Source organism: Ammospiza caudacuta, chromosome 1, assembly GCF_027887145.1.
Source record: "Ammospiza caudacuta isolate bAmmCau1 chromosome 1, bAmmCau1.pri, whole genome shotgun sequence".
Classification (NCBI taxonomy): domain Eukaryota; kingdom Metazoa; phylum Chordata; class Aves; order Passeriformes; family Passerellidae; genus Ammospiza; species Ammospiza caudacuta.
In genome coordinates this window covers 63869850-63895400 of record NC_080593.1, presented here as the reverse complement: position 1 = coordinate 63895400, position 25551 = coordinate 63869850, and the positions used below count along the sequence as shown (strand labels likewise).

The 25551-nt window shown below is 44.6% G+C and overlaps 1 protein-coding gene across 2 annotated transcripts; it reads left to right on the top strand.

Annotated features, from left to right (window-relative positions):
* Nucleotides 1-1815: 1815 nt before the first annotated feature.
* Nucleotides 1816-5026, top strand: ID4 (inhibitor of DNA binding 4). 2 transcript variants are annotated; one of them, XM_058813643.1, is made up of 3 exons: nucleotides 1816-2427; nucleotides 3116-3174; nucleotides 3584-5026. In XM_058813643.1, the coding sequence occupies exons 1-2, from the start codon at nucleotides 2029-2031 to the stop codon at nucleotides 3158-3160; spliced, it is 444 nt and encodes a 147-aa protein (XP_058669626.1). In that variant the 5' UTR covers nucleotides 1816-2028; the 3' UTR covers nucleotides 3161-3174; nucleotides 3584-5026. The 2 variants fall into 2 exon arrangements, with proteins under 2 accessions (XP_058669626.1, XP_058669634.1); XM_058813651.1 differs by having other exon boundaries at nucleotides 1816-2434.
* Nucleotides 5027-25551: the final 20525 nt, after the last annotated feature.

Sequence of the window (25551 nt, the reverse complement as noted above, 5' to 3'; positions counted from 1 at the left end):
TTTGAGCCTGCATTTTCACCATAATTTACAATGTTGTTTTTTTTTTTTTTTTCTAAACAGCACATCAAATCTGTCCATATTGCCAGGACCCCAGAAACAGACAAAGTGACCATAATACACACTTTAAGGCCTGTGCCTGCAAGGAAACCCAAGAAGTTTCACTGAATAAAACCAATGACTACAACACAATAGGGATCATCCAGCCCATAGGTAATGGAAATACACCTTCCCATCACATCCTCCTGATGTAGCATACATCTAGACCGAGGTCTAGATTTACACCTCAAAGATTTACACTGCACACGTGGGTTTGAAGCTGAGAGCAGCCTAACTGCCGTGAATGGCAGTGGCAGTGTGGGACAAAATAAGGAAAACAAGAGTGTGATTATTTCTAAGCAGAGCCTCCAAACACGCGTCTTTAAGAGGTGAGAGAGAATGCAAGTGTGCTTCATTATACGCTTCAGATGATCCAGCCTCACCCCTCATTCAAGTTCTGGCTTTGACAGCTTCCCACTGTATCCTTTATATATCACCCGTTGTGACTAAGCTTGGAGGGGACATGTAATCATTAATCACCATTATGGATTCCTTCCCTTCTGGTGGGTTAGACGTACAAGCTTAGGGGCAGATCCTGCAGCCTTCACTCCTTCCTTCAGCCCTTTGCCCCAGCAATCAGCCCTGCTTTGCTCCCGGACAGCTTGCAGTGCTGTAGGATCGGGCGCCAAGTTTCTTACACCGGCGTCCCATTCAAATACGCAGCAGCTCTTAATCCTTAGCAGGAATTAACAGGAAGTTTCAACACTGCATTATTAAATTAAAAGGTTACAATATGTCACAAGATGACTTAAGCAGGACTCAGGAGTATATGTCTGTTAATTTTAATGCTCTGTCTCGAAGTACAGAACACTGGACATTTCCAGCATCATATTTAAAACATGGTACATCTACTAATACGTGATCTGGTGCATTAATGGACCAAATTAAGTTACAGGTATGAATTTTACATAAAACGGATTAATATTATATGTCATGGAGGAATTTTAAATACTCCATCTCCATGCATTTTTAATAGTTATGTGCTCTAATTTAATGTTCCCTGGCTTTGCTTTGCTTGAAGTCTCCAAACCCTCCTCCTTCCTTCTCCCCCACGCTCCTCAAGTTTTGCTTGGGATTTTCCCTGCTTGTAAACCAGCGTCCCCAAGTCCCTCAAAAAAACGTGTAAAGCTGGAATAAGTCTCCTACACCGAGAGGATAAAAATGCGATTCACCACCACCCGAGGAGATGCCAACCCTCCCGGGAAAGGGAACGGGGGAGGGATGGGAGGGCGCAGCCGCCTCGCTCCGGGTCGGGCGGCGGGGAGCGGCGCCGGTCGCGCGGGGCTGCTCTCGGGAGCGCGGGGCCGGCGCCGGGCTCCGCTGGGCGGCGGGTCCCGCCCGCATTCCCGCAGTCCTTCCTCCCCGGCACCGCCTCCTCCTCCTCCTCCTCCGCCCCCTCCTCCCGGGGGGGTCGGCGCGCGCCGCCCGCCCCCCCGCAGCGCCACCGCCCCCCTACCCCGCCGCCATTGGCCGCCGCCGCGCTCCGGTGGGGGCCGCCGCGCCCTGATTGGCTGCGCGCGGCCCCGCGGCGCCCCCCCCGCTCCCGCGCCGCGCTCGCCGGGCCCCGCCGCGGAGCCGCCCGCCCCGCCCGCGCCCCGCGCTATATAGGGGGCGGCGCGGCCAGCGGCGGCAGCAGAGGTGGTTGTGTTCGCGGCCGAGCGGCTGTGGAGCACGGGCTCTTCATTTTAAGAAAAATAATTTTTTTTTTTTTTTTTTTCCGGAGCGGGCGGGTTCGCGGTGCCGCTCTTGGCGCGGCTCTGCGAGCGCCTCTGGTTGCGTTCCCGGGGCGGCCGCTGTTAACGCCATCGAGGCGCTGCGGCCGCGCTCCGCTCCCGTTGCGGGCGGTGCGTGCGCGGCTTCCCGAGGTCGCAGCGGCGGCAGCAGCAGGCGGCGGCGGTGGAGAGGGAGGTTTCCCTCCCTCCTTGCGGCACCATGAAAGCCGTGAGCCCCGTCCGGCACCCCAGTCGCAAGGCACAGCCCGGCGTGGCGGGCGGCGGCGGGGGGCACCCGGCTCTGCGGTGCCTGGCCGAGCACAGCGGCTGCAAGGGGAGCCCGCCGTCGGGCGAGGAGCCGGCGGCGCTGTGCCTGCAGTGCGATATGAATGACTGTTACAGCCGGCTGAGGAAGCTGGTGCCCACCATCCCGCCCAACAAGAGGGTCAGCAAAGTGGAGATCCTACAGCACGTCATCGACTACATCCTCGACCTGCAGCTGGCTCTGGAGACGCACCCAGCGCTGCTCCGGCAGCAGCCGCCGCCTCCCGCTCTGCACCCAGGCACCTGTCCCGCGGGCACCCCCCGGACCCCGCTGACTGCCCTGAACACTGACCCGGTAAGAGGTGCGTGATGCCCGAGAGCGGGGAGCGCGGTGCGGAGCAGAGCGGCGTGGCGCGGTGGTCGGCGCCGGCCGCCGTGGGAGCGCCCCGGTGATGTGTCGCCATGTGCCGCCACTCTCGTACCCGTGGCTCTGCCGAGAGCCGTGGCTCCCGGAGGGGACGGGGCGGACGGGCGCAGGAACGCCCCGGCGGTGCGCGGTGGGTGCCCGCATCCCCTCGGTGCGGGCAGGCTGCCGCACGGTGTGTGCCGTGTAATTACGGCCTCTCGAGGGAGTACCTGTAGCCGGCGTGTTCGCACACTCGGGAACAGGCGCGCTGTTCCGCGCCTCCCAGTCTCCGCGCCTCCCAGTCTCCGCGCCGTGCAGCGAGCGTGAGGGGCTGTGGGGGCCGTGCACATGGAGCGCAGCGTGCTCTGGAGGGGCGGGAATCGGGGAGCGACTCCCCGGTACGGGACCCACGGTGGCAGCCCGGCGGCACGGGAAGCGGCGTGCCCCGGCACCCCGGGCTTGCCGCAGCGCTGCGGTGACCCCCTTGGCTCTGTATCCCCGGGGGCTTCCCTGAGCGCTCTTGACGGGGCTATGGCGGTGCCTGGGTGCGCGGAGGAGGAGGGGGTCTGGGCAGTGGGGGGTGTCTCCGTGTCGTTTCTCCCCAGTTATTAATTTGCCGTGTTTGGTTGCTGCGCAGGCAGGCTCTGTTAACAAGCCGGGAGACAGCATCCTCTGCCGCTGACCGCCGCTCCCCAGGTGAGTGCCGGGCGGGCGCGGGCCGCGGGCGGGGGGAGCGCGGCGCCCGGGCTCGGTGGGGCCGCTCCGCATCCTGCGGGAAGAGAGCCTGCCGAGGGGGCACCAGGGCCCGGCGGGAAATACTTACAGGCGGCTTTGGGGTTTTATATTTAATTACGGGGTGGTTTTTTTATTTTCCCTAACTACCGGGTGGTTGGGGTTTCCCCCCTCCCCCCCGCGGAGCGCCTCTGGCTGCGGCGTGCAGCTGCGCATCCCTCCCTCCGCCTGGCCCAGCCTGGGAGCTGCGGTTGTTGTTTGACCTGGTTTGTTTTGGGTTGTTGATCAAGCATGTCTTGTGTTTTGTTGGTGGCGCCAGTCGGTCTGGAGCGGAGCGGTTCACACACCCCCTCTATTCATTCCTCTCCCACAGGTGTGCGGCGGCGCCGCGCAGAGGCAGCGCGGGGGGCGGGCGGCGGCGGGGGGGCCCGGCCCTGCCCCGCCGCTCCGGAGCAAGGAGCCATCCAACCCCCCGAGCAGTTCCCATGCTTCACCCCGGCAGAGCCAAGCCTGTTCACCATTTTGCACGTCCGTAGCGGTCCCCCCCCCTCCCCAGCTCCCCGTGTCCTTTTTCCCCCTTTCCCCCCGGTTCCGTCTCTTCTCGTCGTTCCCGGCCAGCTGTGAGCGGCGGCGTGTCCCACGGTGGCAGCGGGAAAAGTTGCGACTCTGCCCCGGGATAGAGGACCGAGCCTAAACCAGACTTTAGAAACCTTGTAACTCTTGAGGGACCGAGCAGCCGAATCTTGAAGCTTTACTAATCTCCCAGAGCATTTGTAGATATATTTGACATCTATTGTTTAAAATAGATGGATTTTATTGGGGCCCAGGGAAGTTTCTTATCCCTGCAGGAATGTTACATATTGTATAGACAAATGAGTGACATTTCATACTGTGTATATATAGAGATGTTCTATAAGTGTGAGAAAAGTATATGCTTTAATAGACTACTGTAATTATAAAATATTTTTAATTAAATATTTTTTGTAAATATTATAAAGGTGTGTATGTTTTTTTTAATCTGTGGGAGCTCAAGTACGGAGCTGCTAATATGGAAATATCTTAAATGTTTAGGACTTTTTTTGTCCCCAAATGTCCTTTAGACTCAAGAGTTGCAGCTTTAGCTAGGCGGTCCTGCATGATTGCATGAGGTGTCTAATTGCAAATAAACTTGTTTGGAGTCCATACAACGTGTTTTCCTCAATCTAGACTAAAAATGTTTGTAAGTGTATTATACATTTTGAGACTACACTTTTGTCATTTAGGCACAGGGATTTTTAGTGCATTCTATAATAGTAGCGGTACGATGTGTTTTTTACTGAGACAAGAAAAAATTCTATCTAGTTTTTTTGCATTCCAGGGGCAATGCTTTAGATCTCTAATCAGTTTGGTTTGTTTTTTTTAAATCTGGTCTCGAATTAGATCAAGAAATTTGTTCGGAAACTTTGTTTAGCACCAAAAGGTTTTATCGCAGATTTGTGTTCCTACAGCTTATTAATTGCTTAAAAACTGAAAACTGTTCTCTGCTTGCAGCCAAAGGGCAAACCATTAACAAAAACAGTTGCTGTTTCCTTCGTCCAAAGAGTATTAATAGTGAACTGCAGAAGGGCACATGGGCTAAGTCATTATGATCAGTGATGTAAATTCATCTTAAAATGAACTTAAGTAGACCAAAAATTGGATAACTGCGTCAAGATTATTTTTCTAGTACAAAATTACTTACATTTCACTGCAGCTATGTTACAGTTAAAATCCTGTTTAATCTCTGTGATGTGTAACTACTACATGTGAACATTAAACTAGATTTACCTGTCTTTAACTGTGATTCTTCAGCTTATTTCTTCAATCCTCTGAATTTGCACATTCTCCTCGCTATTTGTGTGTAGCATTTGACGGGTGAATTATTTTTACAGCAAGCTCTTGTACCATCAGGTCCTGCTGGCTGTAAACTTGTGTCCAGGCTCAGTGAAGGATCCTCATCTTGTGTGATCAGTAGCCTGCGCACTAGTGCAATGGGATAGTCGGAGTGGGAGAATTAAGTAGGATTTAATTGGGTGCTTTGTAAATAGCTAGCCAACTGTGTGTGTAACATGGTCTGTTTGACTGAAAAAAGAGGATTTGTTTCAGATTATACAAGTGTCAAAAGTACTGTAACCCAAGGGAGGACTTCTATTAAGTTAAATATTTATAAGGAAATTAACTATGGGGGCCATTAGGTATTGACTACAGGGATACTGTCAACAAGATGAACACTTTCTTCATCAAAATAATTGCGTAAAGATCAAATCAAAAAGTGGCTAACACATCTGCAAACACAAGGCCTCCTGTCACTGCAAGTGCTTTAAAGGCACAGGCATTTTACAGCCTGAGCTGGGGCTTAAGGGATAGGGAGTGGGTCCCTGCATTGCGTTTCCCCAGCTCTGCCGGTGAACTTTTAGTCAATTTAATGAGCAAAATACACGTTCTTGTAAAATTAAATCACAAACCTCTTATCCTGGATTCTCCCAGCTATTTTCATGACAGTAGCAATGCTATCAATAGGATTTTTGCTGCACTTTAGGATTTTTTCCGTTGTGTTAAAAAAGAGAGAATCAACGGTCTTTTTCCAAAGGATTGGTTTAAATTTACATTGATTTTCTTTGTTTATCCTATTAATATTTGTTGTTCTCTGCTTACTTCAGTTTGTACAGCTCAGATTATTTTGTGTACAATTTTTCGGTAACATTGCTTCTCAGTACACTCATTTGTTGCTATCCGCTGTTGCCAAATTATAGTATTCCATTACATAGGAGAGGAAGCAAGCAAGAGGTGCTGTCCTAAAACATAAAACTATCTTGTAGAGTTTCTAAATATCAAAGTTGACGTATCCTGGGAGAGCTGGTAAACGACTGAGCTGCTCTTCAAGGAAGAACGTACCAAAGCCCGGATTGTTTCGGGTCAGGGCAGTCTCCCGTTGAGTTTAGCAGCTTAAGGGTTTGGGTTTGCTTTTTGGAAAACTTGCGGTGCAACAAGTTAGGACCTTTAGAAAATGAAGTCTTAATAAAGAGCTGTGAAAATGTTTCCTGTTAAATGTAGGACTCTTCAGAAATGTGAAATATAGCATATAGCACTCAGAGTAGATTACAATAGATGCTGGTCTTCACTTATTCCTTACGCTACATATAAAACTAAAGGAATATCTAATTGCTTGCTTCCTGATGCCTGGGATCAGTACAGTCCTAAGTGCAGCCATAATTATTTTCTGTTTTTCAAAGATTTTAGAGTCCTTCATCATGCAGTAATCCCGTATCTTGTTTAAATAATGTTTTCCATATAGCAAAAGGCATAAATGTTTGAACAAAGGCAAATTAAAAGGACTCTTTCTTCTAATGACTTGAATTTTCTCTTAGTCACAAAAGCATTCCTTAAAAGGAGCTTTTTGATTGCGTGATGAGAGTTGTGGTGAGGCTGCCAGATTAGGAATTAGGATACCAAATTCTGTTCCCAGCTCTGCTACTGAGGCTCTTTTGTGACCTTGAGCAAGTCACCGGCTGTCAAACAAACTTCCAGTTTTCTGCTTGTACCAGTGGCAACATGCACTCATCTTTACAGAAGCTAGGAGATGAAACAGGCAAAATGCATTCCTGTTTTAACACCTTTCTTATGCAGAGCAAGTTTTGGGTAAGAGGAAACCATGGGGAAAGCTGGGGTGATTACCAGGAGCTTTCCTAAGGAGGAGCTGGTTGGGAAATACATTGCAAGTAAAGGCTGCAAGAACCTCTTTTCACAGAACACTGAAATTGTCAAGGACTAGAAAACAGTCTCTAGGAGGAATAGATGAGGGAGCCAGGTATTTTCTGTCCCTAACTCAAATGCTGTCTGCAGAACACAGCAATAAACGCTGCTAATGCTGCATGTCCATTTGGTGAGCGGCGGCGTGGAGGTCCCAATCCTTGCAGGTGCTGAGGCTCTCCTCTGAAATTTCCAAGCAACAGAAAAGGTTCATTCCACATAAAAGCCAAATGCCAGCTCCTGTGGCATTTTTCCTGCTGTTTCACACGGGAATGGTATTTATTTTCACTTTCCGTAGCGTTCCTTTTAAATAGTTGCATTTTCAGCCGCAAGCGAAGTGGTCATAAGGAATGCCATAGCTGTCCTGCTGGTTGTTCCGAGAGTTAATGAATAAACCATGTATAGGATAAACAGGTTTATGCAAATGCAAAGCAGCACTTTACTATTATTTGTATTTTCAAGGCTTTTGTAGTCATAGAACTCGCATTTCTGTAAAACCTTTACAGTTGGAGAGAAGAAATCACGGTGCAAGTAATTCAAGTAATTGTTTTAGATGCAACACAATTTACTGGTTTCTCCAATAGTAAGGTTTGCAATACTGAATAGCGTGGCTCCAAAACAGTATTGAAAACGTTCTGCTCTCCAGTCCCAGAACATGTGATCTGAAAACACTGGCTAAATATATTCCCCCATACAACTGCTTGCTTTTTTGCACTAGAAAATCCACCCTTTACTCTCATTCCTGGGTAAGAGAAAACTTGCGTGCTCTGCCTACCAGTAGAGCTTGCTTTGCCAAATGTCCAAAGCAGGCACACAGGCACCAGCCCTTGGAGCACATCGGAGCTGACTGGGGACTGGGCAGCCTGGGGCTGTACAGCACTTGGGAGCTTGGTTGCAGGCAGTTGCCAGCCATATGCCAGCATCCCATGGATCGGAGGCAGTCTCTGAGCCACTACATCCTGGTCATACCTTCTTGAGAAAAACCCTTTTCCTCTTCACAGCCTGAAATAACAAAATAATTTGCAGTGTATGGCATAAACTGCAGTGTAATCACAGCAACATGGATATGTGGAGGAATTTTCTAAGTTGCTATCCCTCCTCCTTAGCAAAACATCTGCCAGAGAAAAGCCGTGTCACCCACGGAGTGCTGGGGAAGGAGCAGTGCAAACCCTTCCGAGTGCTGAGCCCAGGCACAAGCCTGTCAGCCAGATGCTGGTCCAGAGCAATGGACCTGGCTGCTGGGCACACTAAGTACTCCAAGGCAGTGTTTCCCCCTGGTTTGTTGCTCTTGAAGGTATTAGGGGCTGTTTTTAGTCAGTGCTTGGCGGTGCTGAGGCAGTCAATGCCAGTGGGTTGTGGTTCCCCGCCTGTCCCTGTGTCCCTCAGAGGGGCACGGGCTGGGAGAGCCGAGCACTCTTCTGGCAGCTTAATTCACCATAGAGGACGCAGCAGTGGCTGGAATGAATTAGTCCCCATTTGTAATTTCTTGGCCTGTAGGGAGAAGAGCTGGCACCCCAGACTTTGGCACACAGAGCCAGGAGCATTCCCTCCCCACATGCAGTGTGACAGCAGCACGGCACGGGATGTGGGGCCAGGCAGTGCGGGCTTTTCTTCCTTTGATGGGCATGAAACACACTTTGACACGGGACAAGGATTGGTTTTTATTTTCTTCTCTTTTTTTTTCCCCTTTTCTCTACTTTTTTTTTCTTTCTTTTCCTTTTTTTCCTCTTTCTCTAACCTTCTTTTAGCCTCGGGTTTACTTCCTTTTGGGTTTCTTTCCCCCCAAAGATGATGTGTTTGTCAAGTGATAGGATGCACTTGCTTCTGGTAAAAGAAGCACTTTGACAATTTTCACAACATGCATAATTTGCTTAAGGACCATAATGGCTTCTTCTGAGCCGTGTGTCATGTAAATAAATATTCCAATGATTTTTAACATGAATATTATGTACTCCATAGATCAATGGCTCCTTTGAAGCTCTTAGCATTTATCCTGTAAGTTCCTATTCAGACATTTTTAAATATATGTTATTTATTCAACAGGCTATCTTTTCACTCAGAGATGCTGATGTCTGTGTTTGTAGCAGTCTAGCATCTACATCTTGTTTAGAATATTTAAAAATCACTATTTCTTAGTCTTTGCAGCAGGTTGAAAATATTCCCATAAAAATTCTGTAACATGAAAGAACACTTCAAATTATTAAGACTGAAACATACATCTATTTAGGATTATTTTTTAAAGACTCTGTCTTCTGTTCCCTTTTACCTTCTCCAGCAGCCCTGAAAACACACAGGGACAGAAACGGGTGATGTGTGGGCTGCAGTGCAGGAATTCAATCCCTGGGAGGGCTTGGGAGGGTAACAGTGCCTGGACTCAAGGGGGCAGGTGGACACAGTGCTACAAATGAACATTTCCCCTTGACTTTTGCTGTGTCTGTTCAGAGACTGGGGGGTCCATCCCGGCAGGAGCATCACAGCACTGGGGCAGCAGTCATGGAAAAGGACGTTGCCTTCTCCAGTTTAACAGGAAGCAAGTTTCTTAGTTCATGTGCCGGACAGGCTCACCAGGTAAATTGAAGCCAATATTACCAGCACTGCCTTGTGAGCTGCCCCAGGACTTCAGGTGCCATCAGGGTTTTTTGGGGCTGTGGTGTTTTTGAGATGGATAGAGGCTCTGTGCCAGGCAGCTGCCAAAGCCAGGGGCAGGTGTGAAGGTGCAGTGCACGTGGAAGCAAAAGCATGGATGCAGATTACTTCGTGCCTTTGCAGCTATTAGCCAGGGCAAATCCTTTCCTGTTCTCAGAGGGTGGGGGAGCAGGCAGAAATTCTATCCCCACTTCAATAGAAAGCTGCAAGGGGAACCCAGTGAGCTCCTGGGTCCTGGCAGGAGTAGTCCATGAGATAAGAGGGTCTCTGACCTCCATGCAGGCTAATGAAGAAGGAAAACCAGGGCCGAGAAAGATAAAGTTCATATTTAAATGCAGGCATCTGCAACAATAGAGGTGGAAACATAAAAAATTGCTATCTAATTCATTTGCTTGTAGTATGAAGGCTTTCGTCTCACCTTGTTTAAACAGTCCCACTCCTGTGTTTAGTTTACTTGTGTTAATATCCCCCAGAGGCTTCATCATTTGCTATTGATGAGCATACACAAAAAAAAAAAAAAAGGTGGTGCTGTCCAAGCAATTAATTCTCTTTCCAAGTGTTTAAAATTCAGCATGTCCCTTCAGTTCCAAAGGTGCTAGATCTTCAAAACCAGCAAGCTGCTCACAGTCAGCTGGGAAACCCCAAGTTATTTTGGAGCACATAAAAACATTCAGTGCTGATAAATACTCACGCTGTGTTTTGCATCTTCATAATTTGGGATTCCTTTTACTTGACATATGCAATAAATAAAGCAATAAATAAAATATGCTCCCTGCCTCAAGGACGTTTCTGTGTGTAAGTTGCAACCCAGTATACAAACTCCTTCCAAACCAGCTGGTGCTACACATCTACCATGTTCCTTATTCTAATTCAGGGACACCTTCATAAGAAGGTGACTTTGAACAATGCTCTTTAAAACCATGATGGAAGCAGATGTGGATAAGTATTCTAATAAGAATAAAAAGCAGTAAAAATAGAGCAGTGCTTTAGCTGGAAAATGGTTTAAAAAAATTCATTAGCCCTTTTTGGTGAAAAATGTTACCTAAAGCATTGGAAAGTCCAGTGACTCAGCTCTTGGATCAAATGCCCACCGGAGTCTTTCCATCACCTTCAGCAGATGTCAAATGGCGAATTCACATGAATGAATGGGTACATTTAGGTCTCTGTACTGCACTGCTTTGCATGGACAAAATCCCATTATGCTTCCTCCAGGCCTCAATTAGGAGGTAGGTTTTGCCATTTTTTGCCAATTTACTCTAGACCTACACTGTTGTCACTGGTATAAGAAGTTGGGGGTAGACTTCAACCAAGCAGAACAGCACCAGGAACCACAGCCTTTAACTTTCTCCTATTCTAAAACCATGACAGCTCTCTATGCAAAGACTTATATGTGATTCAATAGCAGCAGCAGCTCCATTAGGGCGCAACGATGAAGGAAATTAATTTTGAGGCCCAGCCTGTCCCTGGCTTGGCCTTGGACTCAATCTCATGTTAACTACAGAATTATAGAAGGGTTTGAATTGGAAGGGACCTTAAAGATCATCTAGTTCCAACCCCTCTGCCACAGGCAGGGACACTAGATCACGTTGTTCAAAGCCCCATCTGACCTGGCTTGGAAATACCTTGAGAGTTACAAAATTCTCTTTTTCATTGTCAGATGGGTTTTGAGTTGAGTTTTGCCATGAGTTTGCCCATGTTTAGTTTAGTGGGGAGAGTCAGATTCTCACTGCCATCAGTTGCTGGGGAAGCTTGCATCGTATTTGGCTTGTATGCTGAATATAAACAAAGCTATCCATCAGTATTTGCTTGGATTCATTGAAATATTAAAACAAATGCTTATGTCTGTGTTGCAGGGCAAGGTCTTCTTTATTCTGCTGGGGCAATAGCCATATTGAAACAAATTGTATTTTGTTTTCTTTCAGACAGGTGTGATGGCACACCTGCGGAGCTCAGGCTTGAATAGCAACTCGTAACCTTTTGTGGGTAAGGTGGGGGGCAAATCCTGCTTAACAAGGATGTCAAACTGATCTTTGTTCCCTTCTCCCAACCAAGTATCTGTGGCAACAAACTGGAGACAGGTAAACAATCGGCTTCTGCTACCGCAAGCTTTCCATTTACAGTTCACCAGGAGCTCTTATTATATGAAAGGAAAGGGTGGATGTGGTGTCAACACAAGGTAATAGTAATATTATTTGAACAGGTGTGTGGGGTGTTGCTAAAGTGAGAGAGCAGGCAAGCTGTAGGGAGCAGTTAGTACAGGGCTGTGCATGTAATAACCAGAGCTCACCCGTGTGTATTATCATAACAATCATGTGTGGCCATGGGTTTCACAATAAGCTGGTCTGATTTACCTGGTGCATTAACTAGTTTTGTTGTTTCTCACTTCCTAACTCCCTTCTGGAAAAGAGCCCGAAAAAATACACACACTAAGAATTTGGTAAGCAGACCCACAGTGCACACAACTACAGATAGATAACACACCAGGCCACAATTATCCCCCAGACTCCACTCCTCCACAGGCAACTTTGCTGCTGATTTACGTCTTGGAAAGAGAGAAAGCAGATTAAGCATCTCAGGACTGCATTACAAAGGGATGGCAGGTTTGCGGCAAGTGTTAAGGCACCGTGGAATTGGGAGAGTCGAGTACCTCAGCAGTTTTGTCTATACATCTATTCTCTGTAATGCAGTTAATTTTAATAATGTATTTCCAGTCTGTGATGTGTGTTAAATTGATATGTATCTGTGATTCGAATGTATATTCATCTCTGAGTGTATAGAGTTAGATGAATATCCTTTCAGCAAGAAAACTGTGTGCCACAATAGAGAATGGAAACAGTAAAAATAATCTTTTAGATTCTGCTTTTAAGGAGGTGACTGGAATCACATTAGCAAGGATTAATGCGGTAGGTACATACCTTGCTGAAATTTGCATGCTTCCATTGTGGGAAAGTGAGAAACAAAGGGAAAAATCATACCCTGATGTGCTCTCCAAGTAGAGCTATATGCTATGATTCACTGAAGACAGCCATGGAGGTTACAAAACAGAAATTAAGAGACAATATAAATTATGTGAGGGTGTTCTAGACAATTAGACAACTCATTGGTCCATTTACAGTGCTTCTCGTAGCTTTATATCAAATCTGATGGAAGAGTGACAAATTTTAAGCAAGGAAATTTTTCACTCTCTCCTCTCCTTAAGCCCTACTTTGTTTAGAGATATCATAATGCGTATCCCGAGCATTTTAATAAGAACCTATTGCATGCCACTGGTTTGTGCAAACAGTAGTTGCATTATTACAGAGGATGAATTAATCTTGCAGGCGTCCATTTGTGTAACTCAGATCAGGCAGGGTTTATTTGCGAAGGGCTGACCCTGCTTCCTGGCAGGCTCGCCGGGAGCTGCCGTGCCAGATTCCCTGCGGTGGATGCGAAAGGGTTCAGCTGGCACATCCCAGGGACCGAGGGGACCGAGGGGACAGTCACATGGCAGGGGCTGTGATGGCAACGGCACCACAGGCTCCTGCAGGGATTCCTTAGTGGGTATTGAAGGTGGTAGGAAACGAGAATTCTCAAAGCTTGGGTCTGCATTCTTCTGGTAATGCAGATTTAGCCCAAGGTCACACAAGAAACCTTTATTTCAAGCAGCTTGCTCCGTCTTAAGGAGAATTGCTACAGCATTTCCCTGTGTACACATTTCATTAAGTAAATGCTTAATAGCAGGGTGGCTGTCATCTTAGGGCAAATATTTTAGAAATCCCTTGTTAGTCACATCAGGTGTGCTTCTTCAATATTGCAACATCTGTTATTTGTTAGATGCAAACAGAGAATGAAAATGTGTATTTGCCTTGTCCTGGGCTCTTCAAGTAATTCAGGCAACCTGGCTGAATGTGCCAGAGACAGTGCTGACAGTACAGTTATGTCAGGAGGATAAAATTGCACCAAAACTTGAGTAGGGGGTAAACCAAAAAGTGTTGTATTACGCTTGGGTGCCCTCTAGATCTTTTACAATCCAGTGTGTACTTTAAATATACCTTGATCCTTGGAATTTCCTTGTAGAAGTTAAGGCTGTGCTGCTGTTCCAGCAAGGCAAACACTGGATGGGCTCTTCACAAACAGTGGGTCAGTCACAGTCAGCTGAAGGGAGCGTACTCATGATCACAAGGATCTGGACTTCTGCAATAAAACGAGTATTTTGATCTTTCTTTGTACACATGATTATTTCACAGAAGATGCATATTTTGATTTTTGCATCACAAAAGTCTGATTCTTTGCTTTGGATTGGTTTTGCTGTTTTTTAAGCAAATACTGAAGTAATCAAAAATAACAGCCTGGTAGCGTTTTAGGCGTAGTTTGAAGAATTTAATTGAATAGGGACTTTAATGAGAGGGCAGTGGATTCTTAATCACCTCAGGCACAGTTTAGCACTTTGGTCATGTATGGTATTGTTCTGGAGTGCATCAGTCTGTTAGTTGGCTATTGCAGCGCAAAAATTGGTGGCAAAGTCATTGTGGTGTGCTGCAGAAACAGGATTACAGCTGCACAACAGCCTAAGCAAGAATTCCTTGAACATGGATGGGATATATTCATTAACACTATCAATCAGTTAAGAGCTTGTTTAGGTTTGGTTTGATAAAATATATATATATAACTCCTAAGAATATTGCATGCCTTCCATCAAATTTAATTTTTCAGAATGTTCGTCTATTTTGCGACTGACGATTTTCACTTGCTGACATTCTTTCACACGCTTGGGAGTCGTCCCCTTCCTTTGAATCAGCCTAAGGAAAATGCTGCCCTCTCTTGAATTTGAGGACGCAGTGCACCTCCTGGCAGAGGCTGCAGGGGAGCAGGAGGCAACACCACATTCCTGAGAGATGCTCGTGGCTTCTGCAGGGCTGGTGAGTGTTGAGAAAGGCAGCACTGTATTTTAGACTAGTAAACAGGGTTAAGAGAATTGTTCTGAAGGATGTAAATTCTCTAAAATAGAAAGTTTCTCTCTTCGGGAAGGATTTGGAAAACAAGCAAATATGCTTTATTCCATTATGGAAACACCTTAGCCAGGAAAATGTCATTGTCTCCCGTGCCTGCATAGAGAGGAGGCCAAGTTCTGAAATGCTTTGGACTACTTTCACTCAAATCTAAGTTATTTCTTTGACTGTTTCAGTTGTGAGTTTTGCTGAATGCCCATCTAGATCTTGCAGTCAAAGGAAAACTTACTTTCTGCTAGGCCTTCTCTGAGGGAGGGAGGATGTGACTGGGTGCCACTGGTCCTCTGCACCAGAAAAGAAACACTTGGGGTCACTCTAGTGTGTGACAACCCCCAGAGCTTTCCCACTGGTGTGGAACCACTGGTGTGTTGCTTGTAGAAACCAACATGTCACTGCCTTGAACAGCTTGGTCAGGAGATGTGTCCAGCTGGAGGGAGGAGGATGTTTCTCCAGCTGCTTCTCCTCTTCTCTGACAAGCATGGATAGGATGTACTTCTCGTGTGTCTTCCTTCAAGGAGGGATTATACAGGGGAATTTGTGGGAAAAGGTATTCTGGAGTAGGTTCTGCCTCCATTTCTTCAATAGGGACATTAAAACAATCAAACAAAAAGCTCTCCCCTTCTCCCAAGTCACCCCTGCTTGTAGAAAGATGTGTACTTTTCTGCTGGAAGCAAGGGGTGAAAAAGACCATTAGGTGATGTGCAGGAGGGATTGCCTAGAAAGTAGTCCTACAGCAAGCCACATCCCTAGGAGCGAGGATGTGCAGGTTTTGGTTTGTATTAACTCCAAAGATGCCAGTGCACTCATGAGAACCAAGTTTCCTGGACATCAGATACTGCATGAGAGGAAGGTGAAGCAGTGTGTGCATTGTGGAAGAAAAGGAGTAAAACATACATGCACATCTAAACCCATGGTCTTTTTCTTTACTGTTGTTATTTAATAGGTTTTTCTGAACATACAGCTCCCCACCCAGCCCTCTTGCAGTTCTCAGAAGCTAAAAGACAGGGAGGCAGCAAGGAGCCACATGCAGGGAAAATGATTGGCTAACAATAGCTGTGAATATTGTTAGTTACATGATTTGTGCAAAAGGACATACTTCTTAATATTTATCTCACTTTTCTGCACCTACAGTTATCTTGGTTTTGTTTTTTACACAAATGTGAGGGTGATTAATCCCAAATGCAATCTGAAAAAGGATAAACAGAAGGAGACTGAGCATGTGAATGTCACTTGCACTGCATACTACCTCATCTATATTAAATATGAGACAAAGTAATAAAAACAAACAATACAGTATTGTGTCAGTTGCAACTCAGGCAGTAACAAAATATTGCCACATTTTTTCTTACAAAGCTGGCTATGTCGTGGCTGGAAAGACCCCTAAAGCATATAAAGCTCTTATCTTCATACATTTCCCTAAAGAATAATAGATCAGTCGGTGCTCTGATGCTGTTTTAATAATGTACAATTTACAATTCATTTGGTTACCAAGCACTCACAGTATAATTAATTTCACAGACCCTTTCTACATATTGGCATGGTTTATGACAGTACAGAGGGAAGATGGGAAAACTCTGTTCCCCCTGCTGTCACAGGAGAGTGCCTGGATGATGTGTCACCTGGCTGGTTTCACAACAGTCCTGCCTTTGTAGGGGTGAGAGGGCTTGATTTCTCCTTTCCTTCTGCCCCAGCTCCCAGCTGCCTTTCCCATCTCCCTACATGAGCACCTCCGTGGAGGATGCTGCCTTGGGGATGAGCCAGGCTCATCCTGCAGCTCCCCCTTTAGCACTGAGCCAGATCTGCCCCGTCCCTTTGAGTCGCAGCAGGCCCTGAGACCTGCAGCAAAAGCTAAGGGGAGCCAAGGGGAAGGCTCAAGGACAAAAGGCAGGTGACAAGCCTTCAGTGCCTCTCAGCAGTGCCTCCCTTCCCCCTGGCAGCTGGGGATGGGAGAGCCTGTCAGGAATACAGGCATTGCTTCAGTCAGGAGTGACTGTCCATCCGAGCTGCCAGTGCACCAGCCCAAGCCTGATATCATTTAACAGAACCAAGGCATGGAAAACAGGGGGAAAGGCTCCAAGAGTGGCAGAATACATATTGTTGGGGGCTTTATTTCCACAGTCCTGATATTTTTCCCTTTATGGGGATCTGTACAGTTGCCTGAGAGACTTAAATAATGGACTCTCTCTGCAATGAATGGAGCTGCTGTTCTGTGATGTCTTGCACATCAAAGCAATTTTTTTGAATCTGCATTTACCTCTTTGATAAAGACAACACTGTGAGGAATTCAGCAACTGAAGAGAACCTGCGGGTCTGCACATCCACCCGGAGCTTGCTTTGACAGCAGTGTATGAATTGCTATTGAAGTGATGGTTTTGTTTCCATTATCAAATAAACAGGGGTTTCCTTTTCTGAATTTCCCAAACATTATTTTCTTGTTTGAAGTTCTTGATTCCTATAGATGCACAGTGTATGTATACACATACATGGCTACTCGTGTATATGTATATATATACATATATAGCACATACACACACACACATATATATATAGTTCTGTTAGATATATATAAATGCCTGAGGGTAGAGGTCACAGTTTGTGAAGGCTGAGCACACAATCCTGGATATAAACACACAAGTACTCACACTGAAGTGCAGCTTAAAGCTAGGTTTACTGATTTTCTAAAGCTACAGTTACAGTTTCTCTCTTTTTTTCTTAGATGTTCAAAAGCTGGTTTCTTCCAGGGACTAAAGAGCATTGTAAGCCACAGCCCCAAAAGTTTGATTAACCCCTGTGCGGTTTTCACAAGACATTAACGGTAAGAGGTACATCTCTTGCACTGTGTCTGCAGCTGGCTACTCAGTTGTAATGATTTGGTTTCCTAATCTCTTGAACAAAAATATGGGGAGGCAGAGACCATGAGATACTGCTTTCACATCTTTTTTCCATATGGGATTTGGCAGCCAATTTGCCAACATATTGATGACCTGCTGCTCTTATTTTTTACGTCTATAGAAATTTGACTCTTCTGTGAATCAGGGCATATCTGTAAACTAAGTGAAACAAAAAAAGGTTATTAAGGACATCATGTACATATGTATAAAACATCAGCAAGTATTATTATTATCATCACCAATTACTATTATACACAATATAGTCACAATTTAAAGCTTGTGTGGTTAATGTATCACAGGGTTCAGTTCAAAACAGGGCTCAAAATCTCTCCCTTGCAGTCAGGTTTACAGAGGGTTTGAAGCAGTGCTCGTGTGGCATGAGAGGGCTGATGGAGTCCTATCCCCCAGGAGAGTGTTGGTCTCTTTTCTGCCTGAGAGAGACCACCCAGGGAAACCTCATGCACTCCTAAAATGTGGATAGTAGCAAACCTGGAAAACTTTGCTTTTAACCTTTGAATATCAAAGAGTTAAAATCTAGCCTTCAATCCAGGTGAAATTTTCCAAGCCTATGGTTTTGGAATGGATGAATGTCTGTGTAATTATTTATTATCTGCTTTGCTACCTGTTTCATTTCTCTCCTATACAATATGCCTCTTAGCATAACTTTTTTTTCAGTTGAAAAATATCTTGTTTTGACTTGATGTTGCTCAAGAAATAAACGCAACTGTGTTCATAAAATTCCTGCAAGCACTAACCTGGTTGCAAGACAAAACTCTCTACTTTGAATTTGCAGGTCTGTATATAGCAAAGAGAAGAAAAGAAAAGAAAAGAAAAGAAAAGAAAAGAAAAGAAAAGAAAAGAAAAGAAAAGAAAAGAAAAGAAAAGAAAAGAAAAGAAAAGAAAAGAAAAGAAAAGAAAAGAAAAGAAAAGAAAAGAAAAGAAAAGAAAAGAAAAGAAAAGAAAAGAAAAAAGAAAAGAAAAGAGCATTGCAAGGAAGTACTGCTTGCTTTTTTTCAGCATTTTTTTCACTACTAAAATCAAAGAAAAAATTCTCAGCCATGAAAGTACAATTGACAATGTTTAAACCCACCATGGCTTAACAGCATTTCAGAAGTTATAGCATTCATGAGAAATAGAATGATATTTTAAAGTTAGATCACCTATTTCCTTTGGAAAAAAATAAGATGGCAATAAAATCTGAGCAGCAGCTAAACCAATTATCTTTCTTTTATGACCCCTTGGGGAAGAAGGAGTCTTTTCTTGTTTCTTACTCCGTATTAAATATGAGTTGGAACCAAGATGGTTTTTGCAGCAGAAGGAAATTCAGGGGGCCAGGCTAATGTCTGTGTCACCAGTGCCATAGTTCTGTGGTACACCTTCCCTCCAATTCCCTCTTTCTGAACCCACAGGGACCCCTGACACTAGAAGGTTAGATGAACTTTGATGAGGAGGACAGCTGGCACAAGATGGCCCCAATCCATTCTCCTAATCCCTAATTCTCCTAATTTCTCTCTCAAAATGCCTGTTGGGAATGGTCCCTGGCAAGTGCAAACTGTGAGCTGGGTCCAGGGATGGCTGGGGAGAGTCATACTTGACCCAAGTCAGCACCATGCCAAGGACTGCTGTAACAATTTAACAATCTGGAAAATTGAGCTCCAGCACCTGGGGATGTTCCTGGGCACCGTTTCCTTGACTATCTGCACGTGGCCAAAGCGAGCAAACTGATTGATAAACACCTACATGGTGGTGCAGGGTTGAAGTGTGTGACAGCAGCTGGCCCAAACATTACGCTGAAGTTTTGCAAATCAACCAATAAATGTAGCAGTTGCTTTTAAAAGAGGGTCTCAAATTTGCCAAAATGGGAGTCAAATCCCCAAGCCAAAGGCAAGATAACACTTAAGTGGCTTATTCATGAAAAGCTACCGCTTGGCTTTCCACAACAAACTTGCCAATGTAAAGTTTCATGGAAGGAATGTAAAACAGCCAGGCGAAGCTCAAAGAAGAAAAATATTTTCAGTCAAGGACAAAATAATCATATCATCTCGAGCTGTGACACACCAGCTTACTTAGCTTTGATTTTACCAGCATAACTACCTGGCACTTTGTGTGATCAAGGTGCCCACAGCTGTAATCTAATGTGATCTGGAGCTTATTCACTGCTCACAGCTGTGTAATTTCAGGTAACATGCTTCCCTTGTTTAGTTTTGTTTAACATTGTTAAATATATAGTCAGACCATCTGCACAGTATTTTTTAAAATTGGAAATTACAACCATAACTTCCTTTTTATATATCAATAAACTAAATAGCAAAATTTCAAAGGGATCCTTCTCTACCAAACTGTGAAGCAGAATGTTTGTCCCACGCCACACCATTGCCTAATTGCACACTAATTGGACAAACGTGATTAAATATTTCAAGATCTTTACTAATTGCCTCTATTTTAGCTTTAAAATTTGCTTGCCACCAACAAATTTAATGACACTGGTGTCTAGTCATCAGCAAAAAGCCCAAGAGTTGCTCTTTAAAATGTACCTAGTCAGAATATTTACTGATTGTGCATTGTTGTTTCCAATGTAGCTTAATTAGAAATCCAATCAGTTCTCCAAGTCTAATTATACTTGATTTGTAGATTCAGACTATGATACATAATGAAGCTAAGCAGCTAACAGTAAACGTGCTTGAAATGTAACAATAAGAGAAATATTTTTAATGCATGCCTTGTTATCATTTTAGAAACTCCAAGTAATATATGAGATCAAACACAAAGGGAAATATGAAGATTTATGACTCAATAGATTTTTAAAAAGCCCATGTTTTATCCTGCAGCAATATAACTGGCGTATGTTTAGTGTTTAAAAATATTTCCTTTGTTTGTTTACTTATTTGTTTGAATGAGAGAGCAGCATATATTTTGTGGATACATTGATGTCTGTACTTGGTTGCATTTATCTTGCATGCCATTATTTTTGCCCTATATTTTAAATGGCATTATGCTTCAGAAACTGGGAGCTGGGTTAGAGATGGTTACTAAGGCAGCAGTTCCCTTTAGCTAAGTCCCTACATCTTCAATGCACCCTTAATTTACTCTTCTCTCTGAGAAATATCCTTTAGGGGCCAAGGGCCAGATGTTTCTTTTTATTCCATGCTGTGCAGGGAAACACATCTGCTCTGCTATTATTTTTTACCTCAGTCCCACAGTCTGAACATTGCAGCTGCAGCCTTACACCCACGTTGTAGGATCAAACTAATAGCATGTCACTTTTGGTATTGCCTACAATGTCCTTCCATTGGTATTTTTGTGCAGTGGCAAACATTTTGATCATGCTTAAGTAATGAGCAGCCCATTTTCTGAAGAAAAGGCAAAACTTGGTGGAAGAAGAGGAGGAGGAAGGAAGTCAATCAAAAAGTCACACCAAGATCCCTGGTTGCTTCATTGTGTTTCCCAGAGAGGAACCCACAAGCAACCACACTTTTCTGTTTGTAAAACTACAGTTACCCACAGACCTTTCAGAAATCAGCCCGTTTCATTGTTACATCCCTAGCCTGGAGGCTTTTGATGTCACTTTCTGCAGATGTTTATGGGAAGCACTTGTTGCTACTAAAGGGTTCAATGAAGGATAGCCTTTCTCTGCTAGAGATTTTTAGGGATGTGCAGATTAGAAACAGTTAAAAACCACCTAGATTATCTCATATGGAAAAAAAACACCTTTAAACCTGTGACAGAAAGTGTCATGATCCCAGAATCCACGTGAGGAGAGGAGAAGCAAGATAGGGAGCAGCATTGAAAGCAAGGCTGCATTAGAAGGACCTTGAGGCTCACTGACCCTTTCCTCTTTGGGGGAAAGCCCCCAGGGGCTGTATGGAGCTCTTAATTTTCTCTCGTCATCTTTTTATTCTCAGTCTCTTCTTAAATCAAAACTCAGTCTTTTCCTGCAAAGAAAAAGCATAACCAACTGGCAAGTCTTTGTGTGAGGCCTACAGGAGACAAATGTTGAAAGCTCTCCCCACTAATTACTGCAGTTTTGAAAGAAGCTAATAAATAAAGCAGTTCATGAATAAAAGCTGTTTCCCAAGTTGTGGTAACACCACTAAGAATATGAAGGATGGGAAGAGGGAGGAGGAAAAGGCAATAGGGCAAAAATAAGAAAGTAAACAACAAGATTAATGTTAACTTCTGCTCAGTAAGAAATGCGGTGCATAAAGTAAGCGGGCACTGAGAGGAAATGTTAAAAGTTTGTGGTGAAGTGGTATGGCTTAGCTATGGGCAATGCAATCCTGCTGCCACTATCATGGTTTTTAAAGTCCAGGATGCCACCCCAATGGGGTGAGACACCATGGGGTGGATCCTGGCTTGCTGGGAGCTCAGTCAGCTGCAGGGCACAGAAATGGCTGGAAGAACAGCCCAGCTGGTCCCAGTGGCTGAACTGCCTGGCCACGCTGTGCTGATGGCCTGCTGCGGGTTTTGGGGTCCCTGTTGGGACATACACTGAATGGCTTTGCCTGGTGGCAGTGTGACCTGTTGGATGCAGCACAAAATGAGCTGGCAGGTGGTGCTGACTTTCACACTGGCTCCCTTCCCGACCTCCCTGGCACCAGGGCATGGCCTCAGCACTTTCTGTCCCAAAGCCAACACCCACCAGCTTCCCAGAGCACTTGAGCTCTGTAGATGAAGAGCACTGAACAGCAGCTGACTATTAGCTTCAGGCTTCAAGCGTGGTATTTTGTACCATATACAATGAGATAAATTCCTATTTATTTTTTTTCTAAGTAGCCATTACAAGTGTTCTTTAAAGAACAAAAACTGTGAAATGGAGATGTTATTAAAAACTTGACCCTGCTTTAACAACAATATTTGAAATATTTTTCTATGTTGTTCTACTTAATTTATTAAGTCCAAAGGTTGGGCTCTTCCTCCCCTCTCTCCTCTGCCCTTAAAATCAACATCAGCAAGGACAAAATTTTTTAAAAACAGCAAAATAAAATATTTCAGTCACATCCTCCATACTAACCAGTGTTCAATATTTTATCTTTCTTTACTTTTTTTTTCATCCGTGTGCAATCAGCCTTGAAAATTTCCTTTGCCTTCAATTCTTTTACCTTTGATGGTATTCAGATTGCAGGCTATGCCTTGGCCCCTCATGCCACACAATCTTCTATTTATATTATTAAAATGCAGCACTTGCTTTTTCATTTTACTCTGTTTACAGGGTGTTGCTTTTATTGATTAATGTCTCAGACTCAAGTAAAATGCTAATCACGCAGGGAAAAAAATTGTAAAAAACTCAATATGCTGATCTGTGGTGCTTGGCGTTGGAAGTAGCTCACTAACTTAGCTCTGAATTAAGCTTCAAATTGGAAGCAATTCCACCCCACTAATGCAGTGCCTGAAAATCTGTATCTCTTGGGCTCAGGGCACAATATGTTCTTACTCTATGATTGCATCACAAGGCACATGAGACCCACACACACAAAAAAAAAAAAAAAAGTCTAGGAAAATTGCATATTTAGCTTTATTTGCCTAGATGTATTATTTTCAGACCCATTTATATTTACCTATTTTCTGCCAAAATGGTGGCTGCCACATACTCCCTCCTTAGGACAAGTCTAACATGAGAGTGTGCATTCTGGCAGCCATGAAGGTAAATTGCAAGCAGACTTGGAAGAGAAAGCCAAGCTCGAGGATACAGCAGATCACTCTCTGCTCCTGCAGCACCAGCAGGTGACCAGACTCTGCCATGTTGCTTCTGCAATGCCCACTGCTGAGCAGAGAAGGAGTACAACAGGTTCTGGGTATCTCAGCACCCAAGGGGAAAACTGCATTTTGTTGCATTGAGGAGGAGGCAAGGGCTCCTTCACTGCCCCCAGGGGAGCAGGCTTTTAACTATCATTTCTGTGAGGAGCTCTTCCATATCCTGGAATTCTACCTGTAATACTGCATCCAGCGCTGGCGTCCCCAACACAAGAAAAACATAGACCTGCTGGAGCAAGTCCAAGGAGGGCCACTAGGATGATCTGAGGGTTGGAGCACTGCTTCCATGAAGACAGGCTGACAGAGTTGTGGCTGTTAGCCTTGAAAAGATAAAGCTTCAGGGAGACCTTACAGAAGTCTACCTGTACCTAAAGAGGTGTACAGGAAGGCTGGAGAGGGATTTTTTTGCGCGGGCACATCGTGATAGGACAAGGGGGAATGTCTTTAAGCTGAAGGAGGTGGGATATTAGAGAGAAATTCTAATTTTGATTTTGTGAGGGCAATGAGACACTGAAATGTGTGGCCCATAGAAGCTGTGGGTCAGTCCCAGGCCAGGCTGAACAGGGCTTTGAGCATCCTGGTCTAGTGGATGATGTCCCTCTTCATGGCACGGGGATTGGAGCTGGATGATTTTTAAGCTCCCTTCAAAACTGTTCTGTGATTCTATGATCTCCTTTACCCCTTCCTAAGCAGCAACACCAGCAGCAATACTACCTTAGGTAGCCAAGCAAATCCCAGGAAAAGAGAGAATAAATGTGAGGAAAAGTGCCCCTTGCCCAGCACCACAGGGAAGCAGCAAGAGCCACAGCCTCCACCTCACAGAGAAGTGTTTCTGCACACACCTATATTTTCCTCACATGCAGTCTTTGCATGGTAGAAAGGACTGAAGAAGCTGGTAAGACTGACTGTGTGCAAAGAACTGATGTGTCAGTCTCTGCTGGCCCTGGACCTGTGTGATTGAGGCCCCAATTACAGTGAGGTCTCAAATGTATTTGAAATCCTGTATTCACCTCAGTATGTGCTTACACCAGGTGCTAAACCAGGAACAAATGCTCAAATTAGATTCACTTCAGCAGGATATAAGCAAGAGCTTCAACTCAAATCTGGGTGTACATCCTAAATAAACAGTGATGCTTTCCTGAAGCAGGATGTAAACACTGACCCATATAAACAGTATAAAACATTAAATCATCAAAAATCCTTCTTGGTGGTGCTGTGTGATTGCAAGCAGGTTTTCTCTGCTTGAAGTCTTTGTCTGTAATCTACATGTCCTGTAGAAACAAAGCTAAGCTGACTTTAGAAAATGCTCAGACACTGGAAGAGGTTAATTGATGCTTTTGTTTTTCTCCAAACCAGAAAGCTTTCTTTTTAAAAAAAGCTGTTTTATACTTTTCCCATTATACTCTCTTTTCCCCCCCTTTTTTTCTTTTATTAATAAGGTCTGGCCCTCTTTAACATGCAACAAGAGCCTAATGAGCCATGCAGCCTTCTGTAATTTCTTCACTGTTGAAAATGCCTGACACTAATCTATGCCATTTATACTAATAAGAGGTGCATCAGCTGATCTTTGGTGCAATGGAAACATTTTAAATATACTTTATTGAATTGCAGGTAGCAGTTTCTCAGAAAGTTTATGCTGCTGTGGAAACTGGTGCCCTGCAAGTACTGCAGAGCTGTGTGTGCTGCAGAGTACACAGAGTACAGAGAGTGGGAAAATAATCTGATGTCCAGTAATATATTAGTGTTATATTTCATGTAAAGTTGTCAAAGAGATACTGCAGGAAAATAATATCCTGTGGGTTTTTTATGCACTTTATATTTGTGGTTTATAAAAACAATTAAGAGATGACCTAAAATATGATGTCCCATTTTATACTAAGTGGACATTAATTAATGCTAAGTTACAGGAGAACTCATCAGGAGTTTATGCTTTACATGTGTAGGCATTACACAACAATTCAGCATGATTAATCATGTTCCAGTGAATAGCAAGGATTTACATGTGGAAAAATGGGGGGAAGGGGAGATGTATTCCTTAGAATTGGTTTTTCGCGTTTTTAATTGTGAGCTTTGCATGTGCATTCCTCCACTGTCCCATCAATAGCACTTAACTCTGACAGAGCTCCACTGATTCCAGCTGTAGAAGTGCTGGTGTAGCTGCAACAGATGAAGGGTATAAGTGAGGAAAGGATCCTTGGGAGGGGCAGTGTCTCTTATTAGAGAAGCAGATGCAGCTGGAAAAAGTGGAAAAGTTTTGGGCACAAAATCTTTTTCTCAGTTTTGAATCAAAGACTGCA

Coding starts and splice junctions, on each gene's coding strand:
- ID4 (XM_058813643.1), top strand. CDS start 2,029: ATGAAAGCCGTGAGCCCCGTCCGGCACCCCAGTCGCAAGGCACAGCCC. Junction 2,428..3,115: donor CTGCCCTGAACACTGACCCG/GTAAGAGGTGCG, acceptor GTTGCTGCGCAG/GCAGGCTCTGTTAACAAGCC.